This window comes from Amyelois transitella, chromosome 19 (genome assembly GCF_032362555.1).
Source record: "Amyelois transitella isolate CPQ chromosome 19, ilAmyTran1.1, whole genome shotgun sequence".
Taxonomy (NCBI): domain Eukaryota; kingdom Metazoa; phylum Arthropoda; class Insecta; order Lepidoptera; family Pyralidae; genus Amyelois; species Amyelois transitella.
This window is the reverse complement of record NC_083522.1, coordinates 2822577-2847810: the sequence shown is the minus strand read 5'-3', so window position 1 is coordinate 2847810 and position 25234 is coordinate 2822577. Positions and strand designations below refer to the sequence as shown.

At 38.3% G+C, this 25234-nt stretch overlaps 3 protein-coding genes across 3 annotated transcripts; 2 read left to right on the top strand and 1 right to left on the bottom strand.

Annotated features, from left to right (window-relative positions):
* The first annotated feature begins 546 nt into the window (after window positions 1-546).
* LOC106137250 (uncharacterized) lies at window positions 547-4739 on the top strand. The gene is made up of 6 exons (XM_013338050.2): window positions 547-1006; window positions 1251-1371; window positions 1680-1966; window positions 3148-3323; window positions 3558-3690; window positions 3994-4739. Exons 1-6 carry the CDS (start codon window positions 884-886, stop codon window positions 4663-4665), a joined length of 1512 nt encoding a protein of 503 aa, XP_013193504.1. The 5' UTR covers window positions 547-883; the 3' UTR covers window positions 4666-4739.
* Window positions 4740-4947: 208 nt separating this feature from the next.
* Window positions 4948-7333, top strand: LOC132902882 (uncharacterized). Its single transcript, XM_060949737.1, has one exon. The coding sequence runs from the start codon at window positions 5117-5119 to the stop codon at window positions 7331-7333; it is 2217 nt and encodes a 738-aa protein (XP_060805720.1). The 5' UTR covers window positions 4948-5116.
* Window positions 7334-9037: 1704 nt separating this feature from the next.
* LOC106137272 (transitional endoplasmic reticulum ATPase TER94) lies at window positions 9038-22647 on the bottom strand. Its single transcript, XM_060949448.1, has 15 exons — window positions 22493-22647; window positions 22072-22177; window positions 20075-20328; window positions 19560-19752; window positions 18961-19171; window positions 18135-18347; window positions 17178-17371; window positions 16317-16481; window positions 15519-15726; window positions 14605-14732; window positions 13473-13638; window positions 12449-12618; window positions 11872-12009; window positions 10826-10980; window positions 9038-10080 (listed from the first exon to the last, which is right to left on the bottom strand). The coding sequence occupies exons 1-15, from the start codon at window positions 22507-22509 to the stop codon at window positions 9981-9983; spliced, it is 2418 nt and encodes an 805-aa protein (XP_060805431.1). The 5' UTR covers window positions 22510-22647; the 3' UTR covers window positions 9038-9980.
* Window positions 22648-25234: the final 2587 nt, after the last annotated feature.

Here is a 25234-nt window from a genome sequence, read left to right as displayed (position 1 = left end):
CCACAATCTTTCAAGTACCGACTTCGGTCAGTTACGAGTACAATTTCATTCTTCTAGTTCTAATTCCTCTTGGCGTAGGTACCTAATCATGGTTACATTATCACATCTCTGGAAAGATTGGATAAGACAGGTTCTTACACGAAGATAATTTTGCTATTACTACCTAAACAATCATGTGATGATTTGACGTTAACGAACAAATAAACTTAAATGTAAAAACTCTCACTTTTATTAAGGAAGATCAATCAGTACATGGCGTAACATTTTCTTTCCTTGCCTATTCATTTCACTTATTTTATTATTACATTTATATCGTGAATAAAAAAATAGGACTCGATTTTAGAGATATATTCCATTCTCATTTTAAACAGTACGTAGGTACAGCTAGTCAATTGTTATATTTTTAAAATTGAATTAAGTTCGTACCTCTACTTAAGTAAATGACCTAACTGAAAACTTTTCAAATTTCCGCGCTAAAAAGTTATCTCGTTTAAAATAAATGAAATGATATTAGCTTAACTTTCACATATAATGTAAAATGATGAAAATTTCCCCCACATATTTTTTTGTTGCAAGATTTTAAATATTTTGTAAAAATATAAAGTTCCCGCACTGTTGGTTGTACCATTAATTGCACAGTTTCGGATTCATCTTCCGTCTGTCAAATATGTTTCTATTCTTTCGATCGCTTATATTGTTTGCGTAAATATAAACAAAAATGCTTTTGTAACCTTATTAAAATTTGTGTTTTTGTGTTGTTTATAGTGGTTGCTTATTTTCTTTACTATCGGTTTTACAAATGTGTAATTTATTATGTAAAAATCGTTGAATCAAGTATTGTCATTCCTTGTCTTGTTCAAAGTGGAACACGTAAATCTTCCAAATGCTGCCTTCGATGCCCATCCTTTTTTCGAGAGAAAGCCAGGATGCTTTTGGAAATAAGCTTGAGCCAAGCACTAGCTTTTTCAGTCAACATTCCTTGGCAAAACCAGTAATTAATCCAGAGGTGAGTGAAGACACTTGTACCTATATGTTTTTTCTAGAATTTCAGCCAATTAAGACGTTCAATTCTTTACCTTTTGCCCTCAAAATTAGTCTTAGTGGTATTCCCAAGCTCTGGGTTACTTGATCTAAGGCATTAGAACCATCAGAATGCAAGATTTTTAATATGAAGCTGCATTAGATTACAGTCATTATTCGTCGCCATTTTTGTTGTCAATACATAAAATAATCTTGCGATTTATTTTCAGCCGCCACCTCTAGTAATTGCGAAAGAGACTCCTAAAGCCGTACAGAATGAAGCAAAAACAAAATCAGCTCCGAAGAAAAAGGAGGACCCGCCAAAAATAAAAGCAGATGCTCTAGAAACAGGTGAGAAGTAGCTGGCATCGCCCTTGAAGGATTTGCATGTTTTGTAATAATAATATTTTTACATAATTAGAACAGACAACATTTGCAATAAAATACTAACATTGAAATGGCTGTCTGATAAGAAACCTTCCAAATAACAAGAGAGAATGCCATTTGAAATATCTGAACTAAAATTTACAAATGCATAGCACAATCACAAACAATTTATTTAAACACTATCCAACCTCTTAGAGAATGTAGGTATTGGGTTACCGACCTATAAATAGTCTTAACAGTATTGGTCAACTGTTTCACTTTATTATTTTCAGCATTAGTTCGATCCTATTACACAAAAGTACAATCAAGATTTGCCTCCAACCCGTCAGTGCCTACCAATAAGTTTGTTCAGTTCCAAAACATCTTGAAATCTTTTGATCCCTCGAAAGAATCACCAGTGGATTTATACAGGAAAATTGAGGAGTTATTTGGTGAACAACACTCAGATATTGTTGAGGAGTTCTTACTGTTTTTGAGGCCAGAGCAAGCTGCCGAAGTTGGGAGATTTATGGATCATTTTGCTCTTATGCACATGACCGGATTCATTGAACTTTTACAGGTAATAAAATATAATAGCAATATACATTTATATTATCATAACAATTCTAAAAAAAAACATTTTTCTTTAATTTGTGGGGCACAGGTTTTTTAAATCTGTCATTCACTAAGGTTCTCCCCCAATCTGTTCCTTTCCTGCCTTTCACTTGCCCCTCTACACCGTGTGCTATCTGCAACCTGTCATATGTTTCATTGCCTTCTCTAGGGCACCACTGAGTATTTTTATTACTCTATATTTCTTTCATTCTGTATTCCATCCTGCTAGTTAGTAAACTTAGTGCATTAGATTATATTTAACAAAATGTAATGGGAATTGTAGAGGGAATGTCTCTCTCTATAAATTTAAGTACCATTGACAACCCAAGCATTAGTATGCTATGCCACATTTAAATGTAGCAAAATGTAATTATCCAAGAACACATGCATATTTGTATTGACTCATAAATAAAGGATTTTATAAAGTTAAACACTTGCGCAATGTACTCACTTTAAGTTTTTTTTAAGGTTGATATCAAATTTTAATTTTCATAGTACTATTGAGACGTTTGTTGTTTTTACATAGTATGTTTTTAAATCTAAAATATTGTTGCATTGCGAATTTGCCTGTTGTTATTTTTTTCCATATCATGTGAGCTTTTTACATATGCAAAAGTTACATAGTAATCAATAAAAAAAATGTTAATTTTGCAAAGATAATATTTTACAATCATAAATTTTATTGGAATGAGTAAATTATTTTATTATTATTGTTACATCAGTTAAGGCTCAAATTCTTCTGGATCTTTCTTAAGGAAATTTAACCATATCTCATGAAAGAGATAAGCATCATCTCTCAAAGATCCCATAAAGAGTTTAAGCATATCTCTCAAAGTGCAGCATCTCATAGAGATCTCTTCAAAAAAAGATTTCATTTCTCTTTTATAAAAAAACGATTTATAAGTTTTTCAGTTTATTCATTACAAATAAAAAAGAGTTGGTTTAGTATGACCTCGCTTTACTTTTCCCTGTGGATATAATGAATAAAGATGTCTTTTTGTACTCTCCCCTCTCCTGTCAATAGTAAGGCTCGTCCGAAATGGATCACTCGGCGGCGCGCCGTCATACTTAGTCATATTGAATCTTAATGCTTCCACATATGGTTAATTATCAGCTGGACCTAGCAAAATATTTTTTTTTTCACAGAAATCATTTTCCCGCAAACCGACTGTTCTCCGGAAGATAATGCGCGCGATCACAACAGCTGTCAACAGTGGGCAGGCCGCAGACCTCAAGACCAGGGTGCTGCCGCATCTGAGGGCTCATCCGAGACTTGCGCAAATGTTTACGGCTATGTTTATGGATGAACGGCCTCCGGATAGGTGAGCTAAAAGAATTATGTGGCCCAACGAACTTTTAAGACTAGACTGCATTTATTTCTGGTAAATCCTAAGAATGTATCATGGCATTTTCACCTACGGTGTCGCCGGCGTGTCAGGAAAGTTTTAGCCAACCGCCGCCTAAAGCTTTCCATTGTTCATGGCGGTCATAGCCATAAAAAATCCTTATCATGGGTACAACCATCTTCATTTCTTTTTCCCATTCCTTGTTTCCAGTGCATATGAAAGCGGCGTGGATATACTGAACGAGAACTTCCTAACGAATGACGAGGGCTGCGACGTGTGGGAGTTTCAGGGTGGCAGCCATAACAAGAAGAAACTTGATGCCAAGGAGGGATTGGATACTATGGTATGTGACTCTTTATTAAGAAACCTTCTAAACTTTGTATAATTTAGTAGAAATTACTGTTTTTAAACTTTCGCAAATCCTACGGAGGAGATATGATTACCCGGCAGCACGGAGCAGGGCACAAACAAATACTAAGAAAAAAGCTCAACTGCTAAATTAAGTTCAATTCAGTAGCTCACCAGTCCATATCTGAACTCATCATTTGATGGTTAACATAAGAATTGACATATTATTTCAACCAGGAAATTAAACTTAAGTGTTAATTTTAATATTCTTCTTTCTTAGGAGCCTTCTTCTTTTCAGTATCTTCACGGCAGAGTGTTTCTCCAACACGGGCGACTCCTTCGCTCGACCCGAGTGACGTTCCCCTACAGTAAGGAGCCCTACCGGGTCCACGCGCGGAGGCTAGCCCCCGACCACTGCCACCTGTCTCCACCTGACTCCGAAGAGGAACGGTCTTCCCCAAAACGTAGCAGAGCGCAAAAAATCCCACCCAAGAAAACAAAAAAACAACTCAAGTCACCCACCAAAACTGCTAAAGACGTAAACGATAACACTAAAGTTAAAGAAACAGTAGCGACCGTAATGAATAGTCCGAAAAACGCAAAAGGAAAATTGCAAAATAACACGAAGAAAAATTTAAAAGAGAAGAGAGATGATAAAGTTGACGTTATTCCTAAAAGAGATAGGAAAGACAGCAAACATAATGTGTGTGCTAAAATTGAGGTTTCGAAAGCGAAACAAGCTAAATTAGATCCTATTCCTATTGAAATAAAAACGGAAATTAAAAGCAATAGTTGGACGAGGGATGAGGATAAGACTATGTTGCAAGTGATAAAAGGAGAAGCTAGTTCAGATCAGATGTTTGGGAGGATCAGCGAGCTGCTTCCACATCGGTCGGTGCCGGAGATCAAAGAGAGGTTCTGTCACGTTATGACGTTGTTACGAAAAATGGCGGTTGGTGAGGTCACCTAGTTAAGCGTTAAAGTTGATGTTAAGCAAAAGTACTATTTATAACTTGGTATAAAATAAAAGTTATTTTTGACTTTTTTCTGATTTTATTTTACGGAAATCTTTCACATCATTGCTTCTTAGAAAAACTTAATAATTTACAGAAATATGCTATTTTGAACAAAATGAACTTGAATAGCATAGTGCGCGGGTTTTATACATATATGGAATTAGAATTTTAAATCAAATACGCCTGGAATCAGAATTGATTGTCACCTCATTACCATATTGTTACAGACGGTTTTTCAAAATATTTCCAAAAAGATTTGATACACTCGTAACTTAAAAAATGGAAAGGTGTCATCAAAAAAAAATTATAAGTGCTAATTTTCGTGACAATTTAATCATATAAATATTATTGAAACATTTTATAAAATTATAATTTGATATTTTTTATAATAAGTATTTTCCCATTATGAACATGTCAAAGTTGAGCGATGAATATTACGAGAGGAATTGTTTCCTCAAAACTGAAACAGTGCCGACGCAAAGCGTGATGAAGAAGAGAATGACGCCGGCCCTCGCTAAAGTTTATTTCAATTCTATGAGGCCCAAGCTGAAAGTGTTAGCCGGCCTCGCGCCCCCCATGAAAGGCGGAGGCAACGACTGGTTCATACCACCAGAGGAACTGCTCAAAGGCAGAGTGGTCATGAAACCCATGAAAAAAGAATTTCTCTCTAAATTAGGTTTCGACGGCATCGCACATTTTGGGGAAAAAATCGTTGCAGACCACAATAGACGAATGGCAGAATACAAGAAAAAGAAACTTCAAGAAAGTGACGAGTATTGGAAGAATACCATTGATGCGAAATGTCGTCAAGAAAAAGAGGAGTGTGAAATGAATGCAGCTCGAGAGAACACGAAGAAGATCGAGCTCGCGTTCCATCAGTATTGTTTCATGTACAGCACGTCTCTAACTAAACTGGAAGACTTGCTATTCACCGCCGCCATCAGGGACATAAAGCGAGTGAAAGCAGAGGCTTTGCAATACATGCGGACGCGCTATGAAACCATGCTGAAACAACAAGCAACCACCCTTTACGATTATTACACCGAACGACTGATGAATGAAAAGGACAGATTGAAATCAGAATTTATACGCAACTTGGAAGAAGCCCGGACCAACTTGGGGCATCAAATACATGACATCAACGTCGAAAAACATTTGGCAATTGAAAAACTGAGAAACCTTCTTGAATGCCAAAACTTGGCTTGTCAGGTTTACGTAGCTTTGAAAGAGCGAGAAGTGTGTGCGAAAGAAATACAAGAATTGAAACAGATACATACAAAAGAAACACGACGTCTTAAAGAGCAAATGGCGGTTAAAGATTTTGAAATACAATTAGCAAGGGAGAAGGAACAAAAGCGCCTAGAATTCCAAAATATATGGTACAAAAAAATATGTGAAGTGGTAAAGAAATTCCAGCTGTTCGTGTCCTACAGCTTGAAAGAATTGCCAGAATATGCAGATTTCTTTATCAACACAGAGAAACTGCTGTTGATGCAATTCAATGAAATTGTAGAGTCCCCTGTAGAATGCGGTAACATTTTTGAATGTGAGAAACAAAGTTCATTTCATACGCCGATTCCGCAACCTCATCCCTATTTTCTCTTTTGCGACAAAAGTTACAAACCAAATATTGACCAAAATCTTTGTCCCAAACACTGTACTTCAAGTGCTTCTCAACTTCCTGTGATAGTAGTTAACAAGAGATGCATTTATGCTGCTTGCGATACTTTTGAGATGTTTACTGACAAAGTGATTCGATACATGCACGGCAAACGAGGCGACGACTCTGATTTTGCAGACTACCGCGACTACAGGTACAGCGTTCCAGTAAAATGTACCCAGTCCGATCAAATACATGAGCTCAAATTGGAGAGCTCATTATTGCAACTTTTGCAAAACGAATGGACCAATGTTAGAAAACTTTCACTAGAATGTTGTAAATGCAAAATACCCTATTGCTTCTGCAGTCGCCTGGACGCATCGCCTTTGCCAAACAATCCAGAACCCAGCACCGTGTCATCTCAAACACTAAAATCGTTACCTTCCGGTAATAAAATAGTTCTCCGTTCAGTTGAGTTAGAGCATGAACGTCAGCCCAAATGGGAGAGCTTTATGGAGTATGTCAAGTCTAAAAAGTGTAAATGTTCTAAAATGGCCAAAAAACATTTGCAGGAGCATTTACCTCCCTATATGAGACAGATGTCAATATACGAAGCGCCAGATTTACCGAATTATGAGATATGTGACTTGGATACTTTGAGGAAGTTGGTGAAACGTGCTCAGGGCAAGCGCACCCCGCCGCCGGAACCAGAGAAGCCCGAGCCGAGAACCAGAGACGTGGAAACACAATACTCTGACTTGAACTTGGAATACCTTTGTACTTGCTTGTCCGATGAAGAAGCAGATAATTTCTTGCAGACTTTCATAAGAGAGTCGAAGTTGTTTGACTCGAACTTAACTAAGACTCGGTGCAAAGTAGTGAGCGCGTCTCTAACGCCGTCTTACTTAGGCCAAGAGACTCCTTCGTTTGCGACCAGAAGGGCGTATTCCCTAAAAGACTTGTTGGACGAGTCACCGAAACTTGAAGAGATATTTAGAAAAAAAGATTGTAAATTTGATTAATTAAATGCGTTTTCAAAATGAGACATGTGGTATTATTTTATAAATTATATTTCTGTTTATTTATACAATTCACTCGAATCAAACATTCTGGAATCTTGTATCGTGGTTTAGATCTTTGGAAATATCGATTACTTCGTTGGAAATACGTCTAATGCTTTTTGGGAAGAAATAGGTAAGCAATGTTTAGACAATGGACACAAGTGCAAATGTCTTCGGAATTTAAGTCCGAGTTCTGGGTCGATGGGCGATCTTTCTAATGCTCTGCTGGTTCCGTCTCCAACCATGGTGGTGATTGCGTGTCTTGCGCCTCTCTCACCAACTTCTTCTCCAGATCGCACATCTCGTATTCAGGAGCTTTGTATTCTGTCATCTGAGTCATGTAAGTTGCATCAAATGTTTTTAGCCATAATGGAGATTTGCATTTTTTGACTTCACATATTCCATTTAACTGTCCCATTTGGGCTCACGTTCATGATTCAGCTCCACTGAACGCTTTATTTATTGCTTGAAGCCTTCGATCAACTATAAACAATAATTGTTTATAGTACGTCAATGCTTGAAGCCATTGAACACGGCTTCGATGTTTAACTGCCTCTAAATCGAAAAAGTTGGATCTCAGTTTAACATGTAGTATGTTTGCCCGCGATTATATCGCGTTTCACTGAACGGATTTTGTAGCGGTATTCAGAAGTGTTTTGTTACACTCAGTTTTTAAAAATTTAACCGACTTCAAAAAAGGAGGATCTATTAGCCGGTTTTATTTTTACAAAGTAATAAAGTTGGTTCAATTCAAACGGCCTCTGTGGCGCAGCGGTAGTGCGCTTGTCTGTGTCACCGGAGGTCCCGGGTTCGAATCCCGGCCAGGGCATGATGAGAAACGAACTTTCTCTGATTGGCCTGGGTCTTGGATGTTTATCTATATACGTATTTATTATAAAATATAGTATCGTTGAGTTAGTATCTCGTAACACAAGTTTCGAACTTACTTCGAGGCTAACTCAATCTGTGTAATTTGTCCCGTATATATATATATATAATTTGGCAACACAATATCCTAATAACTACAACATTCTATTGAAAGATTCCTGACAGCTTAGATCATTCATTCTGAACAAATTAGAGATTAGAAGATTTTAGACTTAGTTTTTTTCACAAAAGTGAAAAAAGGGATGGCAGTAAAACGGGTGTAGCATGATTCCATAAAATTTTTGGCCTCATTTGCTAAAGCTTCACTGAGCTGCTCTGCAAATAAGTTTCTCAGTATTGCTGTTATAAATAACTGGATTTTATGTACTGGAATTTAGTTTGTATTTTTATGCCATATAGGTATATATAATAAAATCCACTACGCTTTCTCTTTTGCTAATTTCATTTTAAATTCCTTCACAGTAAATAGATCTGACAAAAATTACTTTGTTTCTTTCGCATATTCGTTTCTTTGAAATATACTTGTTGCCGAGGTGTTTAGTTACTCTATGACCATATTTCTTAACAATGTGTAAGTGGTGACTTCCCACAAGTGTTACGGCTTCTTTGGAAATTCGCTGTTCTAAGTTAATTATCGTGAGCAAGTGAGCTTATTCAACCTAACAACATTATAATAGACACGCATACTATGTCGGTATTCAAAAGAACAGCGCATTTTTCTGAAAATACTGCCAATACGAGTCGAGGGTGTTTAAAACTAAGAAATAAAACAACGCATTAGTCTATAAAAATCTTTTATTAGAAAATCACTGCAATATTGTGTAATGTCGGCAAACCGACCGTCTACACACAGGATTGGGGAAATACAATTAACAATAAAATTATCCTATATCATATGATCTTACCGCCGAGAGGCGTTCCACAAATTACTCGATTACAACTAAATAAAGCGAATCGGAACAGAAACAAATGCTATCGAATGATTCAATTTATAAAATAAATACATTTATATATCGTAGTATCCATAAATTGATGAATTTGTAATGACCGCGCGCAGTTTCACTTGCGCGCGGTGTAATATTTAGACATTAGGAAATAGACGCAAGCGCCACCGATACACCGTTTACTAAACCGATATTCCTTATTAGTAATGTCAGTCCGCTATTTCGCCACCCTTGTGTTCGTCACGTTGGAATTGTAACTACTACGTCGGAAATGCTCCAAAATGCAGTGGGAGAGCAACACACTTGACCACTTTTTGTTTTTTATGACATTATCGAATGTATGGTAAGTTTGAAAAGTACTTTGGTACTATTTTCAGACGAATCCTGCGTCATCAAATGTATATGTAAGTATTACTATTTCAATTGGTAGCTTTGTTGCTATTTGCTTGCTAGTAAGAAAGACCACTTGAGAGACTTACTGGAAAGGACTGTTCTACATAAGTATGTAATGGTCCTAGACCACACCACAAACATTACATTTTTAACTATTCGGGATCGATTGACGAACGTGGAAAAGACACGTCTAATCTTTCCTCACCTTAACTGTGCGGTCAAAAGACATTTGCCTTGTCAAGTTCGTGAATCGAAAGTAAATGTTTGAATATACTAAATAAGTATGGAAATATCGGTCCATCTTGAACCACCTGTAAATCTTGGTCTTGTGAGAAGGTCAAGTGTGTGTTGTAGTAGTCCTGTGCGGGGTGTACAGAGACTGTTTAGCTGTAGAGGTCGTCGTCTCCGGCTTCCTCTTGGAAGGTGGGCTGGTCGCCTCCTGATGTGCCCGTGCCGCCCGCCGCGCCGCCTGAAGATGGGAATCTAGGGACAAATAGAAACATTAATGTAATTTATTGGGACATTTTCTGTATTGCGTACATGATATGAAATTAATTATTAATCTTCTGGGAGGAGCTCGCGGTGTACCTTTGACCACGGTTCAGAAGTGGATAAGTCAAGTAACAATACTCTTTTATCACGCGAGTTAACGCTATTATACACCTCGGAACTCTAACCAACCTGGATAACAAACTCAAATAAGAAAAAATCTCATATTACATTTGTCCATTCCATCTCTTTTAATTTCAAGCCAAAAAAAATCTCGTTCGTTTTTCTAAAAACACCAGTACAAGATATGGAAAAAAGATATTCTAAAAGCGGAACTTGGGCCCCAAAGCATTGCAGAAGCGGGTGCGCAACCCAGAACACAAAAGTATGACACAGGAGGGTATGCAAAAAAAATCCATGCTATACGGCTATATATACCACCACCACTAATGGCTCTACCAACTTTCGGATTTTACGAGTCAAAACATGGGAGGAGTTCGCTACCCTTGCGTTTATATACACTTACACATTCATACATACATATGATCACGTCTTTATCCCTTACGGGGTAGACAGAGCCAACATTCTTGAAAAGACTGATAGGCCACGTTCAGCTGTTTGGCTTAATGATAGAATTGAGATTCAAATAGTGACGGGTTGCTAGCCGTCACTATTTGAATAAGCCGGTAGCCACACTTACACACTGGTTCTAAATAAATCCTTGTCTATGTCGACCTACCTGAAGTTGGTGCCGAAACCGCGGCTCTGCTGCAGCGTCTGCGCAAACATCTCGTACTTGCGGATGTCGTTATCCGAGACCGAGCGGCGAGCGAACTTCATGGCTTCCTCGAAGTGAGCGCGGCTGATCTCTGGTACGGGGTCTTCTTCGTCCATCTGTAATTACATGCAATAATAAATTTAAAAAAATCAAAATTATTATAATTTAATATTAATCTTGGACCACCAGGCACTTCACTTGAATCTGCAAATCCTTGAGGGCAAACAATACCACTTGCTTTTATATAGTAGGTAACAAGTTGTCTCACAATATTTCTTGTTATCTTCATACATACATATAATGCTGTAATGTACATGTAATCACGTCTATATCCCTTGTGGGGTAGACAGAGCCAACAGTTTTATAAAGACGTTGTTTGGCTTAATGTTAGAATGGAGATTCAAATAGTGACAGATTGCTTGCATCGCGTTATCTGGACTGCTTACTCATCTCTAATACATATGTACATATGGTCAGTCGGTCGCCGCATGATATGGCCATACTATCCGAGGCGGTTCCCGACCAACTTGTTCGGGGTTAGTATCACTCTGAATTTGGATCGATATCTTTTTAAGCAGACAAATAGTTCCTTTGTCTACATATGGCCAGTCGGTCGCCGATTGATATGGCTATACATACTATCTGAGGCGGTTTACCAAATTGTCCCGGATTAGTATCACTATTTGGATCGATATATTTTTAAGCAGACAAATAGTCCTATGTTAAGTGCTGCCGTGGTATAACTAAAATGCCGTTATCAGACATCAGGATTTACATCTTTTTTACCAGTAAAATAAGAAAAAAAAAATCTCTTTCGATCTGTATATACGACTTTTTGGTACCTTTAAGTCATAAATAAGCGTTCTCATTGATGAATGGCATCAGTTTAAATTTTTACCGCAGTTTTTGACGTTTTACTTAAAACAAGGATTTGGCAGATAACGGCATTTTAGTTATACCAGGGCAGAGTGATATAAGGCTATTAAACACAAAGTCAATGCACTCACATCCATGACGGCCTGCGCCCCCTGCTGCTGCCGGGCGCGCTCGCGGGTGATCTCGGCCTCGATGGCCTGGCGGATGGCCAGCTTGCACGCCCGCTGCGATATCTCGTTCAGGTCAGCACCGCTGAAGCCTTGCGTCACCTGGTAAATTTTTATATAAGTGAACATTTGTTAAAATCTATTGTTTACTAGCTGTGTTGCCCGCGATTTCGCTTTAAAAAGAAGTTGACGCTAATTGCATTGCACGGTTATTTTATTAGTCCGTTTCGATTTTTATTATGTCGTGAAGAAGCGATAAAACGCGTGATAAAAACTGCGTCACGCGAGCCACGCTACGGGGAGGCAGGCTCCTCTCAATATAGGATACACACATACATACATATAATCACGTCTATATCCCTTGCGGAGTAGACAGAGCCAACACTCTTGAAAAGACTGATAGGCCACTTTCAGCTATTTGGCTTAGAAAGATAAGAGAATTGAGATTCAAATAGTGACAGGCCACAATAGGATCCCATCCAAATATCTTGTTTTATCCCGAAGCACTCTGGCGGCCCCCGAAGCCGCTGCGGCGCCGTACCTTGGCGATGTAGTTGAGGTCGACGTCCTTGGCGATGGGCGACTTGCGCAGGTTGGCGCGGAGGATGGCCTCGCGGGACTTCTCGTCGGGCAGCGGGATGTAGATGAGCTGGTCCAGCCGCCCCGGCCGCAGGATGGCCGGGTCTATGATGTCCGGCCGGTTCGTCGCGCCTTTTGAGACAAATTTTGAGTATTGAGTTAATTAATTTATTAATATAATCACGTCTATGTATATCCTTGTGGGGTACACATACATAATGGGAACGAATGATAGGTCAGGCCACGTTCAGCTGTTAGGTTTAATGATAGTATTGAGATTCATATAGTGACAGCCCATTGCCTAAAAGAAGAATCCCAAGTTTATTAGCTAAATGAGAGGATCCAGAGGTGCGCCCATTATAACTATAAGATAATAATTAATAAGAACCGATCCCGTTTGACCTTCGCATTTTTGTTAGATAAACCTACCTAACCACATATTATGTGACGCATTCAATAGCAACGCAGTCTAAATCAAGATTAAAGATTTTACAGATTGAAGCATAAATACAACCTCCGACTCAAGATCGTCGAAGCCGTGATTTCCCAAGCATAATTTCTAGCCGGGCGGAAGATGTTCCCTTTAGTGGCGGTCGAGCAGAATCATCACTCTCGCTTCAAAGTGATAATATGTATGCATATACTATGTCGTGTGTTGCCGTGTGGTTCCCGGCACCAATACAAAAAAGAATAGGACCACTCCATTTCTTTCCCATGGATGTCGTAAAAGGCGACTAAAGGATAGGCATAGATACTTGTAATTCTTTTTTAAGGCGATGGGCAAGCAACCTGTCACTATTTGGATCTCAATTCCATCATTAAGCCGAGCAGCTGAATGTGGCCATTGGGTCTTTTTGGGACTATTGGCTCTGTCTCCTCCGTAAGGGATAAAGACGTGACTATATGTATGTATGTTCGTATATAGAACTCATCAGAAGATAGGAGTTGGTAACTGAGAGACAGAGTAGCATTGTATGGTGTCTCACCGATGATGAACACGTTCTTCTTGGCGCCCATGCCGTCCATTTCGGTTAGGATCTGGTTGATGACGCGGTCGGCGGCGCCGCCGGCGTCCGACACGCTGCCGCCGCGGGACTTCGCGATCGAGTCCAACTCGTCGAAGAACAGCACGCACGGGGACGCCGATCGGGCCTGAAATTGATTATTAAGTTGACTCCAGTATAAACGGATCTTGTAGTATCTGAACTCGATCAGAATCAGAATCAGATCATGAAATTGACGGTCCGTTCGACGCGTCGGTAGTGGTCCTGCTTCTGGTCCCGGGTTCGATACCCAGTCAAATTATGATGGAAATCCGATTTTTTGTGATTGGCCTTTTGATATATTTATAGATTTTTAAAATATTCATGTAATAAATATTTAGCCAGGACACGTACGCCATGTATTTTTGTAAGACGCGCGCATAGGAAGCCGCATCACAGATAAACAAGAACATCTTGTTTGTATCACATCTATAACTTCTTTGAATGTATATATATAACCTTTGTATGTTTAACAATACAAGTATTTTTTTTATTAGGTAGTATCCCATACAAAATCTGTGTGATTTGTCCCATATATATCTGTATAATCAGGGGCATTATGCTAAACACTGGTATACTGTCATTTTTTTACAAATAAGTGATTTTGAAGATGATGAAGAAGATGTAGTTACAGGAATAGAAAAGGGTATGTTGAGATGGTTCGGTCATGTGGAGAGGATGAATGAAAACAGGTTGACTAAGCAGATATACAAGGAAATTGTGGAGGGAAAGGTCGGAGTGGGAAGACCTAGACGAACGTATCTTGATCAAATTAAGGACGTCCTGGTAAAGGGTCAGGTCAAAAGTACCCGAAACCGCCGAGTTTGCATGAAGAGAGTTATGAATGTGGATGAAGCAAAGGAAGTATGCAGGGATCGTGGCAAGTGGAAAGAGGTAGTCTCTGCCTACCCCTCCGGGAAAGAGGCGTGATTTTATGTATGTATGTAATTGATTTTGTACAAAGTTCTTTAGAGCTCTTAATTCATTTTATATCCTGTTGAATATAACTAAATAAACATCATGTCATGAGCTCAATCCTTAACTTAATAAAAAAATTGATGTGATTCTTACTCACCTTGTCAAAGATGTCTCGCACATTGGCTTCAGATTCACCAAACCACATGGTCAGCAGCTCGGGTCCCTTCACGGAGATGAAGTTGGACTGGCACTCGTTAGCGATAGCCTTGGCCAACATGGTCTTACCTGTAATAAAATATAACAGCAATGTCAAAAAAGGAATTAACAATATCAATTACACGAAACGGATCTATCTCAAGAAAACATTCAGTTTGCCTTGCTACCCCGATACTATGCACCTTTTATTTCTCAATAAATTTATTAAGTTATGTGGCTACATAAACTATTACTACTACTACTACATAATTATTATTAAGCGATATGAAGTATCCTATAATGAATAAAAAATTTGAATATTGAATTTGAAAAAAATTTTGAATAAACAACACAAGTGACACAATAAACATGTTTACTGCAGGAAGTCTCAGGTTTTAGTAATACTAATACTGAACTATTGCTGTCCCGTCATAATAAAAAGTGAAACAGAGATAAGTTTTCGCGCGTGCGATATTACGGAGGTTGTCCGCAAATTCAAGATTCTCCCACTTCACATTCTGCATTCCTTCAATGTTGGTACAAGTCAGTTGTAATATTACCCAGTCTATATATGTATATTACCTTAGTATAAATAAACTCGTGTGCCGTGTGGTTCCCGGCACCATTACAAAAAAGAATAGGACCACTCCATCTCTTTCCCACAGATGTCGTAAAAGGCAACTAAGGGATGAGCTTATAAACTTGGGATTCCTCTTTTAGGCGATGGGCTAGCAACCTGTCACTATTTGAATCTCAATTCTATCACTAAGCCAAACAGCTGAGCGTGGCCTATCAGTCTTTTCAAGACTGGTGGCTCTGTCTACACCGCTGGGGATATAGACGTGATCATATGTATGTATGTATAAATGAACTCACCGCAACCCGGGGGGCCATAAAACAGCACGCCCCTGGACGGCTGCATGCCGAACTTGAGGAACTTGTCCGGGTGCTCCACGGGGTACTGCACCAGCTCCTGGAGCTCCCGCTTGACGTTCTGCAAGCCTCCGATGTCGGTCCACGTCACGTTGGGCACCTCCACCACGGTCTCGCGCAGCGCAGACGGCGACGACTTCGTCATGGCGTACTGTTTTGGAAGTTCAAATTGTCAATAATGATACAAATTCATTGGCCATTATTTCATTGTTTTTGAGGTTCTATATTCAGACGTAAGACATAAAAGCGTAATGTATGTATATTTCATTGTTTTTGAGGTTCTATATTCAGACGTAAGACATAAAAGCGTAATGTATGTATTCATTAATTTCTAATTTATGAACAGTGAACAGAAAAATAAAGGACCTTCCTTTATTTTTCTGTGTACTGTCCATAAATTAGAAATTACACAACACGTACATTATACATAAAATACAGATATTACAACCCTTTGACCCCTGACGAGTGAGTAACCGGCAGAATACAAGTCTACTATACAAGTGTACCAAAGTGTTTGGCCAAACATCTACCTACGTAAATGTCCCCTACATTTACGTAGGTAGATGTTTGGCAGCACCGTAATTTAGATAACAAAACAATGTAATCACATTAAAATTTGAATGAAGCCTGCCAGATGCCTAACTTTCTAAGGAAGCTGCAACTATACAAGACCAGAACAATCTTCGAAATATGTCGGTAGCTAAAATAAATATTTCTGAAAGCAAACAGTGACAAACTCACTCTAAAGTTATCCATAGACACGGCCAGAGAGTTGAGCACTTCCGCGTCGATCTGGTCGTCCTCGAGGTCGATGAGGTCCATCTTCTCGCGGATCTGCTGCAGCGCCGCCTCCGAGCACAGGGACGCCAAGTCAGCGCCCACGTGACCGTGAGACTCGGCCGCGATCTGTGAGGAACAAACGATTGTAGTTTTCTTCTTCCACTTGGCTTGGCTAGGTTGCATCCTCATCATTCTGGAGAGGAGTCCAGCATATGCCTTTGACCATGAATCCTGGATTGGGTGAATCAGAATTTCACACAAAGCGAGTCCCATCTGACTAAAATTTACTTTGCCATTGATGAATCTCTTACATTCTCTCTCTCGCGACAATTTTCTGTGTATAAATATGTTGAGAAATTTTATTTTCATCCATTTTCTTATGAAAAAACACCTTTTTGATTTTACCTAATTTTAGCTGGTTAAGGATGTATAAATTTAGTCAGGCAACTGCAACCGTGCGGCAAAACCGCGGGCACCAACCTCCAGTGAAATTAAATAATTCCAAGTGGCTTGCTCTCCCTTGTGATCACAAAGGAATATAAAACCTGCTGTTTTTTTTAGTACTGAAGCCGTTACCTGTCATCATATATCATACTAGCGACCCGCCCCGGCTTCGCACGGGTGCAAAATTCGGAAAAAATTATACATAAAAACCTTCCTCTTGAATCACTCTACCTATTACAAAAAACTGCACCAAAATCCGTTGCGTAATTTTAAAGATTTAAGCATACAGACAAACAGACTAAAATAGCGACTTTGTTATATACTATGTAGTGATATCATAACATCAAACTGTTGCGTAAAGCAATAATAGCTCCATACCTGTTCAAGATCAACATCGTCTCCCAGCTTCATGTTCTTGGTGTGAATGCGGAGAATCTCCAGCCGCCCCGTGGCGTCGGGAATGCCGATGTCGATCTCGCGGTCGAAGCGCCCGAAACGACGGAGTGCCGGGTCGATGGAGTTGGGCCGGTTGGTGGCCGCCATTACGATCACGTGCGAAGACTTCTTCATGCCTGTATTGCGAATTTGGATGTTCATAATTTGTTTTTCGAATTAATATGCCAAAGCCCAATTAGTTACGTCATACCTGTCTGTCTATACATCTGTAAGTCACAGTAATTTTATTTGGAAAGTTTGCACATATGGTTGAAATATGGAAGGTAAAGTTTTCAATGAATTGCTGACTTTGTAACATAAAATTACAAAGCACATACCTACATGAAGTTGAGGGATAAGAAAAATGATTTTGGCGAAAATACTAAGGTTTTCTGCGAAAATAAAAAGTAGTAATGCAGAAGGCACTTAATTAATTTTTTTTTCATAATTATGGCGTTAATGCTATAGAAAAGGGTATGTTAAGATGGTTCGGTCATGTGGAGAGGATGAATGAAAGCAGGTTGACTAAGCAGATATACAAGGAGAGTGTGGAGGGAAAGGTCGGAGTGGGAAGACCTAGACGAACGTATCTTGATCAAATTAAGGACGTCCTGGTAAAGGGTCAGGTCGAAAGTACCCGAAACCGCCGAGCTTGTATGAAGAGAGTTATGAATGTGGACGAAGCGAAAGAAGTATGCAGAGATCGTGGCAAGTGGAAAGAGGTAGTCTCTGCCTACCCCTCCGGGAAAGAGGCGTGATTTTATGTATGTATGTATGTATGGCGTTAATGCTACTTGTTAGCCATGGCCACGAAATAAGTCACATGAATGGATTCTTTTTTCTAATTTTCCTTCTTTATAATCTCTTAAAAATTAAAAAATAGAAAACTTAAATACGCACCATCCATTAGAGTCAACAGCTGCGACACGATACGACGCTCCACCTCTCCGTGAGTCTTCTCCCTCTTCGGAGCGATGGCGTCCAACTCGTCAATGAAGATGATGGCCGGTGAGTTCTTGTCGGCCTCCTCGAACGCCTTGCGAAGGTTGGACTCGGATTCTCCGGCCAACTTGGACATGATCTCCGGACCGTTGATCAGGAAGAAGAATGCACCTGTAGAAAAATTGCAGTTTTTTGATGCAAATGAGTATATCACTAATTTAAATCTGTAAAGACTTGACCCTAGTGTGATGTCTTGCTAATAGATTAGTCTACATATTCAAGATATATGATTCACTGTCGCGCTGATAAATAATAAGAGAAATAACTGGTTTAACTGTATTGATGTAATGTTGTGTACATATTAGCTATTAAACATAACGAAATAAAAATAAAATACACTATGAAGAAGCAATATTGATTGCGAATGGATTTTAATATATGGATAGTAGAATAAAAATCTATCATTCAGCCAATCAGCTGAACGTGATCTATAAGTCTATTTCAAGACTATTGGCTATGACAACCCATAGGGATATAGACGTGATTATCTGTATGTATAGTATATAGAATACTAGCGACCCGTCCCGGCTTCGCACGGGTGCAAAATTATAAATATTATGTTATGTTACATAAAAACCTTCCTCTTGAATCACTCTACCTGTTACAAAAAACCGCATCGTAAACCGTTGCGTAATTTTAAAGATTTAAGCATATAGACAAACAGACTAAAATAGCGACTTTGTTTTATACTATGTAGTGAAACAGACAAAAAAAGATAGTTTACCAGTCTCATTAGCCACGGCGCGTGCGATCAAAGTCTTGCCAGTGCCGGGCGGGCCGTACATGAGTATGCCTCGCGGCGGCTTCACGCCGATCGCCTTGAACAGCGAGGGGTGCCGCAGCGGCAACTCCACCATCTCCTTGATCTGAGCCAGCTGCTTGCGACAACCGCCGATGTCATCGTAGCCGACAGCGTTCAGGGCTTCTTCTTCCTCCTGTTAAAGGGAATAATGTGTTAGAAGAATGTTAGTTTATGCGAGAGTAAATGCAATGACGGGTCCTAAAGCATAGTAGTGGAAGGCTCCCATTTCATATCGCATTTCGTTTTAATCCCAAATTTTGCACTTGTTGTAAAAAAAATAGGACGATTCATTTTTCGAAGTAATTAATCTTACACAAAAACAAATAAGTAATCATTATTTCAAATGTGCATTATTTTTTTCTAAAACCGCTTCTCAAAGAACCTAGTTTTTATAGGAATCAGCTGAAATTGCGAATCCAAAAAAAAAATTATGATGAAAAAAAAGGTGCAACTTTTTTCTAACTTTGAGTAAAAAAAAACAGATCAAGTGATATTAAAATCCATTAAAGTTTCCAGCTTACCTCGCGCTTGATAGGCTCGCCCTCGCAATGTATCACAGTATCAGGAGCCACGATGCAGTAGGGAGACGGGTCTGTCTCCACGACCTTGAACTCCACCGCTCGCATGCCACCGCGGACCATGAACGTGTCGTCGCGGTGGATGGGCCGGTAGGCCTCCATGAAGTACGGCTTCAGGTACACTTCGAACAGGTTTCTGTGTAAAGAGTTTGATGTTTTCATCCAAAACCACAGTTTCCATGAAGAGTTAAAGTGATAGCAGTATGAATGGTCCTATTCTTTTTTGTATTGGTGCCGAAAACCACGCGGCACATTATATTCTTCTGCTTCAAATAAACAAAAAAAAATTTTTTCTATCTACAGAAGTATATTTTTTTAGTTCTAACCATTTAGTGTGATGCCTCCCTTCATAGGGAACTTAAGATCCATCATCAAGTCACATTCCATCCAGTTTTCTAAAGGCCATATTTGACCATGGCTCTTAAATTAGAATTTAAGAAAAAATATAAAAAACTTACCCAGTCAAACCTTCAACAGAATCATCGATTGGCAGTATATGCACCCGCTTGCCGTATTTGACCGATGGACACGGCGCTATGGAGACCACGTCTGAGAGACGGACTCTTAGGTTGTTCCGCACTACACGGTTCATGCGGATCTTTTCATCGGGGCAGTTGTCATCGGATAGGACGATGCATACGGTCTCCTTGCGCCGCTTGCCTTTAAGCAGCACTGTGTCGCCTCGGAACAACTGTAGTTGCTCCATTTTGGCCTGTGGAGTGGAATAGCTTGATGAAGCAAACTCTACACTTGTGCCGTGTGGTTTCCAGCACTTTAAAATGGGACCACTTCATCGCTTTTCCATGGATGTCGTAAAAAGAGTTAAGAAATAGGCACATTCATCTGGTGCAGCTTTATCCGCTGTTACTTCCAAAAATCTCCGTGCCTCATAAAAATTTGCAGTGTAATTAGTTGACTTCTTTTTCTTTGACTTAATTTTTTAACTAGAATATGCGTGGGTTTCGCTCGTGTGGGAAATTCCAGAAAAAAGTCTATTTAATATCATCTGTGCCAAATTTCGTAACAGTTAGCGACTTTACGAAAAAACAATAATATCAATATCTTTATTATTAGTGTGCCGTGTAGTTCCCAGCACCACTAGAAAAAAAGAATAGGACCACTTCATTTCTTTCCCATGGATGTCGTAAAAGGCGACTACTTTTAGGCAATGGGCAACCTGCCACTTTCACTATTTGAATATCAATTCCATCATTGGCTGAATGTGGCCTTTTAGTCTTTTCAAGACTGTTGCCTGACTACCACATAAGAGGTATAAGATGTGGATCATATTTATGTATAACTTACAATTATCATTACAGAAAATCCAATGCTATAGTGAAGCAAAACAAATGCTACTATGTAATGCTGCTACAGCCAACTTACCATGAAAAGTATTTATTAACATTAACATTGACTGACAAGGCATATAAATATACAACATATATTTATTAATAAAAAATAAAAAAACATAGGCAGCATTCCCGCGCTGTATTGCAATAGCAATACACTGCGCAAGAAAGCTGTCCACGCGAGAGACATCTGTTGCAGACATTTGCTGTCATTTTTACTTACCATGAAAATGTTTAATAAGAAATTTAATTTCCAGTCATATTTTTACTCTTAAAGTTGATAAGTAAATTTTTAACAATTAAATTTTATTATTTGCACTTATTGATGTGAAACACTATACCACTTTCCCATGTAAACTGCTTGACTAATTTGGATGAAATTTTGTATGAGTGTAATACTTAAATAATTAGCTGATTAAACATGGCCTGTTTGATTTTGTAAATTCCTATAGGGATAAATCCCTCTGGCTTGTATAAAATGTCTGATGGCAATAAAGGCATTTTATTTAAAGCTAGTTTAGGGATTTTGATGGATATAAAGGAATATTATTTTTACCTATAACTACTGCTGTTATTGAGTAAAAATAACAGGGCCTAGCCGAGTGCATCCAACAGACTAGAATATGTGTCTCTCAGTGGACATCATAAGAGCAGACTTAAGGACAAAAGCAATAATGTTTCATAGGAGATATAAAAAAAGAAAAAGCAATCTTGTCACTTGTCTTGTTGTTGACGCATCACAAAATATGATGTCCTTTCAGAAGAAGTAGAAAATTTGTTTATACAGCAATATTTTTTAGGTTAGAATGACTTGACATAAGTTGGTAATAGAAAAGCTCAATTGCTCTTGTTAGATCTAAAATTACCTGAATACTTACTTGATATATTGTCAAGATTTATTTCAAGAACATTGTTTAAAATCCTATTTATATAATTTTATTTATAAGTATAAAAATGTTTAAATATTTCTTAAGCTAATTACAAGATGAGCTAAATTCTAATACGATAATGAAGGTTAGGTAATTTTGTGACCGGTACGTAATGAGCTCTGAAATGTTTCTGCTGATGTTACCATGACGCTTAAATTTTGTGTTCAGTCCACTGACCTGTGATAGGGCGACCACAGAATTATCATCGCTGACGGCCTCTTCGACGATGAGACGGTTAGGCCTGTCCTTGCGACGCAGGATCGCGGTGGAGAGATCATCAGGGCTGCAGGAAACAACAGTAGTTTTGGCATTATACAATGATAACCAACAACGCGTCGAAACGCTTTGTCTCAGACAATAACACGACAAATAATTTTGAAGGAATTTAAATTTATTTACTTAACACGATCACAATAGTAAAAGTATTCTACTTGAAGAATTAATTACAATATATTTTTATTATTCTGTGATAATTTCATCTCAAACTCGACATGATGACAAGCCAGTTTTGAAGATGCAAGTTTTAGCACAGCTACTTTACGCTAAAGCATAATTGTATTATAAGATCTTTGGAGACTAATAAGAATAAAAAACTCACCTCTTATTATCTGCCATTTTATATTAGAAATAAAAGATAAAATATGTAAATTCACCAATTTTTCAAAAAGCCGAATGAAATGAAGATTCACTTCCACTTCAGACGGACACGGACGTGAGTGACGTTGCCGTATTTCATTTGTTCATCGATGTTTACTGATGTTACCATATTAAAAAAATTGTTTATGGATTATTGGTTTGTTTTCATCGGCTGTTATAATTCGATCAAGGGATGGTAGTTTAGTAGTTTTTGCTACGAATATGTATTGCAACCTTTATATTTCAAAACGTTTGGCCTCTGGCGCAATAATTTATAAGATGCAGTTTCTTTCAAGTTCAGATGTACGTAAGTCCAGATATTAAAGTCTCTCAAATTTGAATCGTTCCAACCTCAACCTATCTAGTTAACCTGTAACTGTGTTAACGGTAGGTTATTATAAACGAGGTAGGCACCAGTATTTAGAGCTACTGTCGGTCGTTTGACTTCCGCAGCCCATCTAGAATCTAAAAAACTTAATAGTATAATGTACACTTAACAGCACACCATTCTTAATATTTACTGCATATTCGCCTTTATTACTGCACTATAGAGTTCCATGGAGGGTAAACATTGACGGGAGAACGATGACAAGGTCTCGTATCTACCTGCTTTGAAAATAAAGAAAGGAAGAATCAACCTGCTTTGTGGGAAAATATCATGAAGTAACCTGCATATTCGGATTACCATGATCGAAAATTAGATTAAACTTTGGAAGTCAGACGGAAGTCACTTCGTGTAAAAACCTGACCTACTGACCTATCCCCTATAGAATCATGACCATAGGCACACCCTATGGCTTTCTCCAGAGAGGTAAGTACGGGGGACGCCCCGGAGCAAACGCTAGGTGTATAATGATGTTACGTTTAATTTCGTTGAAATGTGAAATATAAGTGCATACGGTGGTATAAAATCATGGCCTTCAAGTGACAACTGGCTCTGTCTACCCTGTAAGGGAAAGCCTTGATATGTGGCGTTTCGTAGATGGCATATGTACGAATGCACAAGCATCTGTTAGCTGGCGAATATCAATGTAAGTACACGATATGTGCATTTCTACAAATGTTAATGTTTCAAGCACATAACACTGTTATGGCAAGGAAAAATGAGAGAAAACAACATTAAGTAAAAAACTTTATTTTTTGTCTCTTTCAAGTAAACCAGATAAGACTATTGACATGCTAGGCAACTGTAATAATCGTTTCACTTTAGTATTACCAAACAGCCAATCCCAATCCAAATGGTCTTTGTCATACTCGTTAATAGCTTTTTTCAATTTCTCCATTAATTTATTTTGCTCTTTAGAACTTAACGCCAAGACTCTCTCTTCGATAGCCCATAACATCTTACCTGTTTCAGTTTCAATCCCTAATTTGTGTCCTTGTCCATAATTCAATAAGTCATAAACGTAATCGTCCAATTTAACTCGATCTCGTAATGGTAATACGTCATTCATTGCTTCCAAAAATACTGATCCATGTGCCGTCGGATTATTTAAATCTTTTAAGTATGAAGCGAATTCGTCCTTTATATCGAATTTGTCCAACTTTGAGAGACGCCTGAAATGCTTGGCAAGTTGTTTTGTGTATTTATAATCCATATTAGATAAGCTATTGTTCAAAACTTTGCAGTATTTGGAAAGCTTGCGTTCGGGGAAGGCGGTGGATAACATAGTTAATAAATTTCTCAAAAATGTATCAAACACACCACTTTCACATATTTCAAAAGAAAATATTACGAGAAGACATGTTAATAACATAGAAATAGTTGTCATTTTAATTCATAAAATAAATACGAAGTAGTGTGTCAAGTGTATACATGAGGTACTTTTACAAACAAGTCATAATTCAGGAAATTGGCTCGATAATTGTGGCAAATTGATTTGTACAGCCTTATCTGTAAATCGGTTGGGAAGGTTGATAATAAAATTAACAGACTACCATATTACCTGTCTTGATTAAAGCTGTAACTGTTGTTCCAACGAACACAAATAGACCAGTGTTGATAACAAACGAACCGAGTAAGGTGTAGTAAAAATTTGTCACCATTTTTAAATTAATATAAAAAATTAAGGCGCACAGGTAAAAAAGGATTCTCTACCACCTCATCACCTTGTAGAAAATGGAAAATAAGTAGGTTTACATCAGGTGTCAATTTGAGTTCGAGATACTCGTATAAACCATCGCGAAATTTATATCACTACATAGTATAAAACAAAGTCGCTATTTTAGTCTGTTTGTCTGTATGCTTAAATCTTTAAAATTACGCAACGGATTTTGATGCGGTTTTTTGTAACAGGTAGAGTGATTCAAGAGGAAGGTTTTTATGTAATTATACATAAAAACCTTCCTCTTGAATCACTCTATTTTTCCGAATTTTGCACCCGTGCGAAGCCGGGGCGGGTCGCTAGTTAAAAGTAAAATGAACATGAAAATTAACTTATGGTGAACATAATTTTTAATCATTATTAAAAATTGGTTCGATGATGAAACGGGAAAAAATAATATGAGGCTGTGATCTTTATTTATTTCGAATCCAAGAATTCACATTCCATTCATATTTAAGACGTTCTTTTTTATATTCGACGATTGCCTTTTTCAACTTTTGCTCCAAAACATCTCGGTCTTTAGCGTCTAATGTGTAAACCCTATTCTCGATAGCTTTCAGAGTTCTAAACGTTTCGTTTCTGACATCCAATTTCACTTT

Excerpts from the sequence above, each read along its gene's own strand:
- LOC106137272 (XM_060949448.1), bottom strand. Across the intron at positions 15,727-16,316 it reads TGTCTATGGATAACTTTAGA|TACGCCATGACGAAGTCGTC; the intron begins GTGAGTTTGTCA and ends CTTCCAAAACAG. Across the intron at positions 10,081-10,825 it reads GGTTTCGGCACCAACTTCAG|ATTCCCATCTTCAGGCGGCG; the intron begins GTAGGTCGACAT and ends ATTTGTCCCTAG.
- LOC132902882 (XM_060949737.1), top strand. The coding sequence starts at position 5,117 with ATGAACATGTCAAAGTTGAGCGATGAATATTACGAGAGGAATTGTTTC.
- LOC106137250 (XM_013338050.2), top strand. The coding sequence starts at position 884 with ATGCTGCCTTCGATGCCCATCCTTTTTTCGAGAGAAAGCCAGGATGCT. Across the intron at positions 1,372-1,679 it reads AGCAGATGCTCTAGAAACAG|CATTAGTTCGATCCTATTAC; the intron begins GTGAGAAGTAGC and ends TATTATTTTCAG. Across the intron at positions 1,967-3,147 it reads GATTCATTGAACTTTTACAG|AAATCATTTTCCCGCAAACC; the intron begins GTAATAAAATAT and ends TTTTTTTCACAG.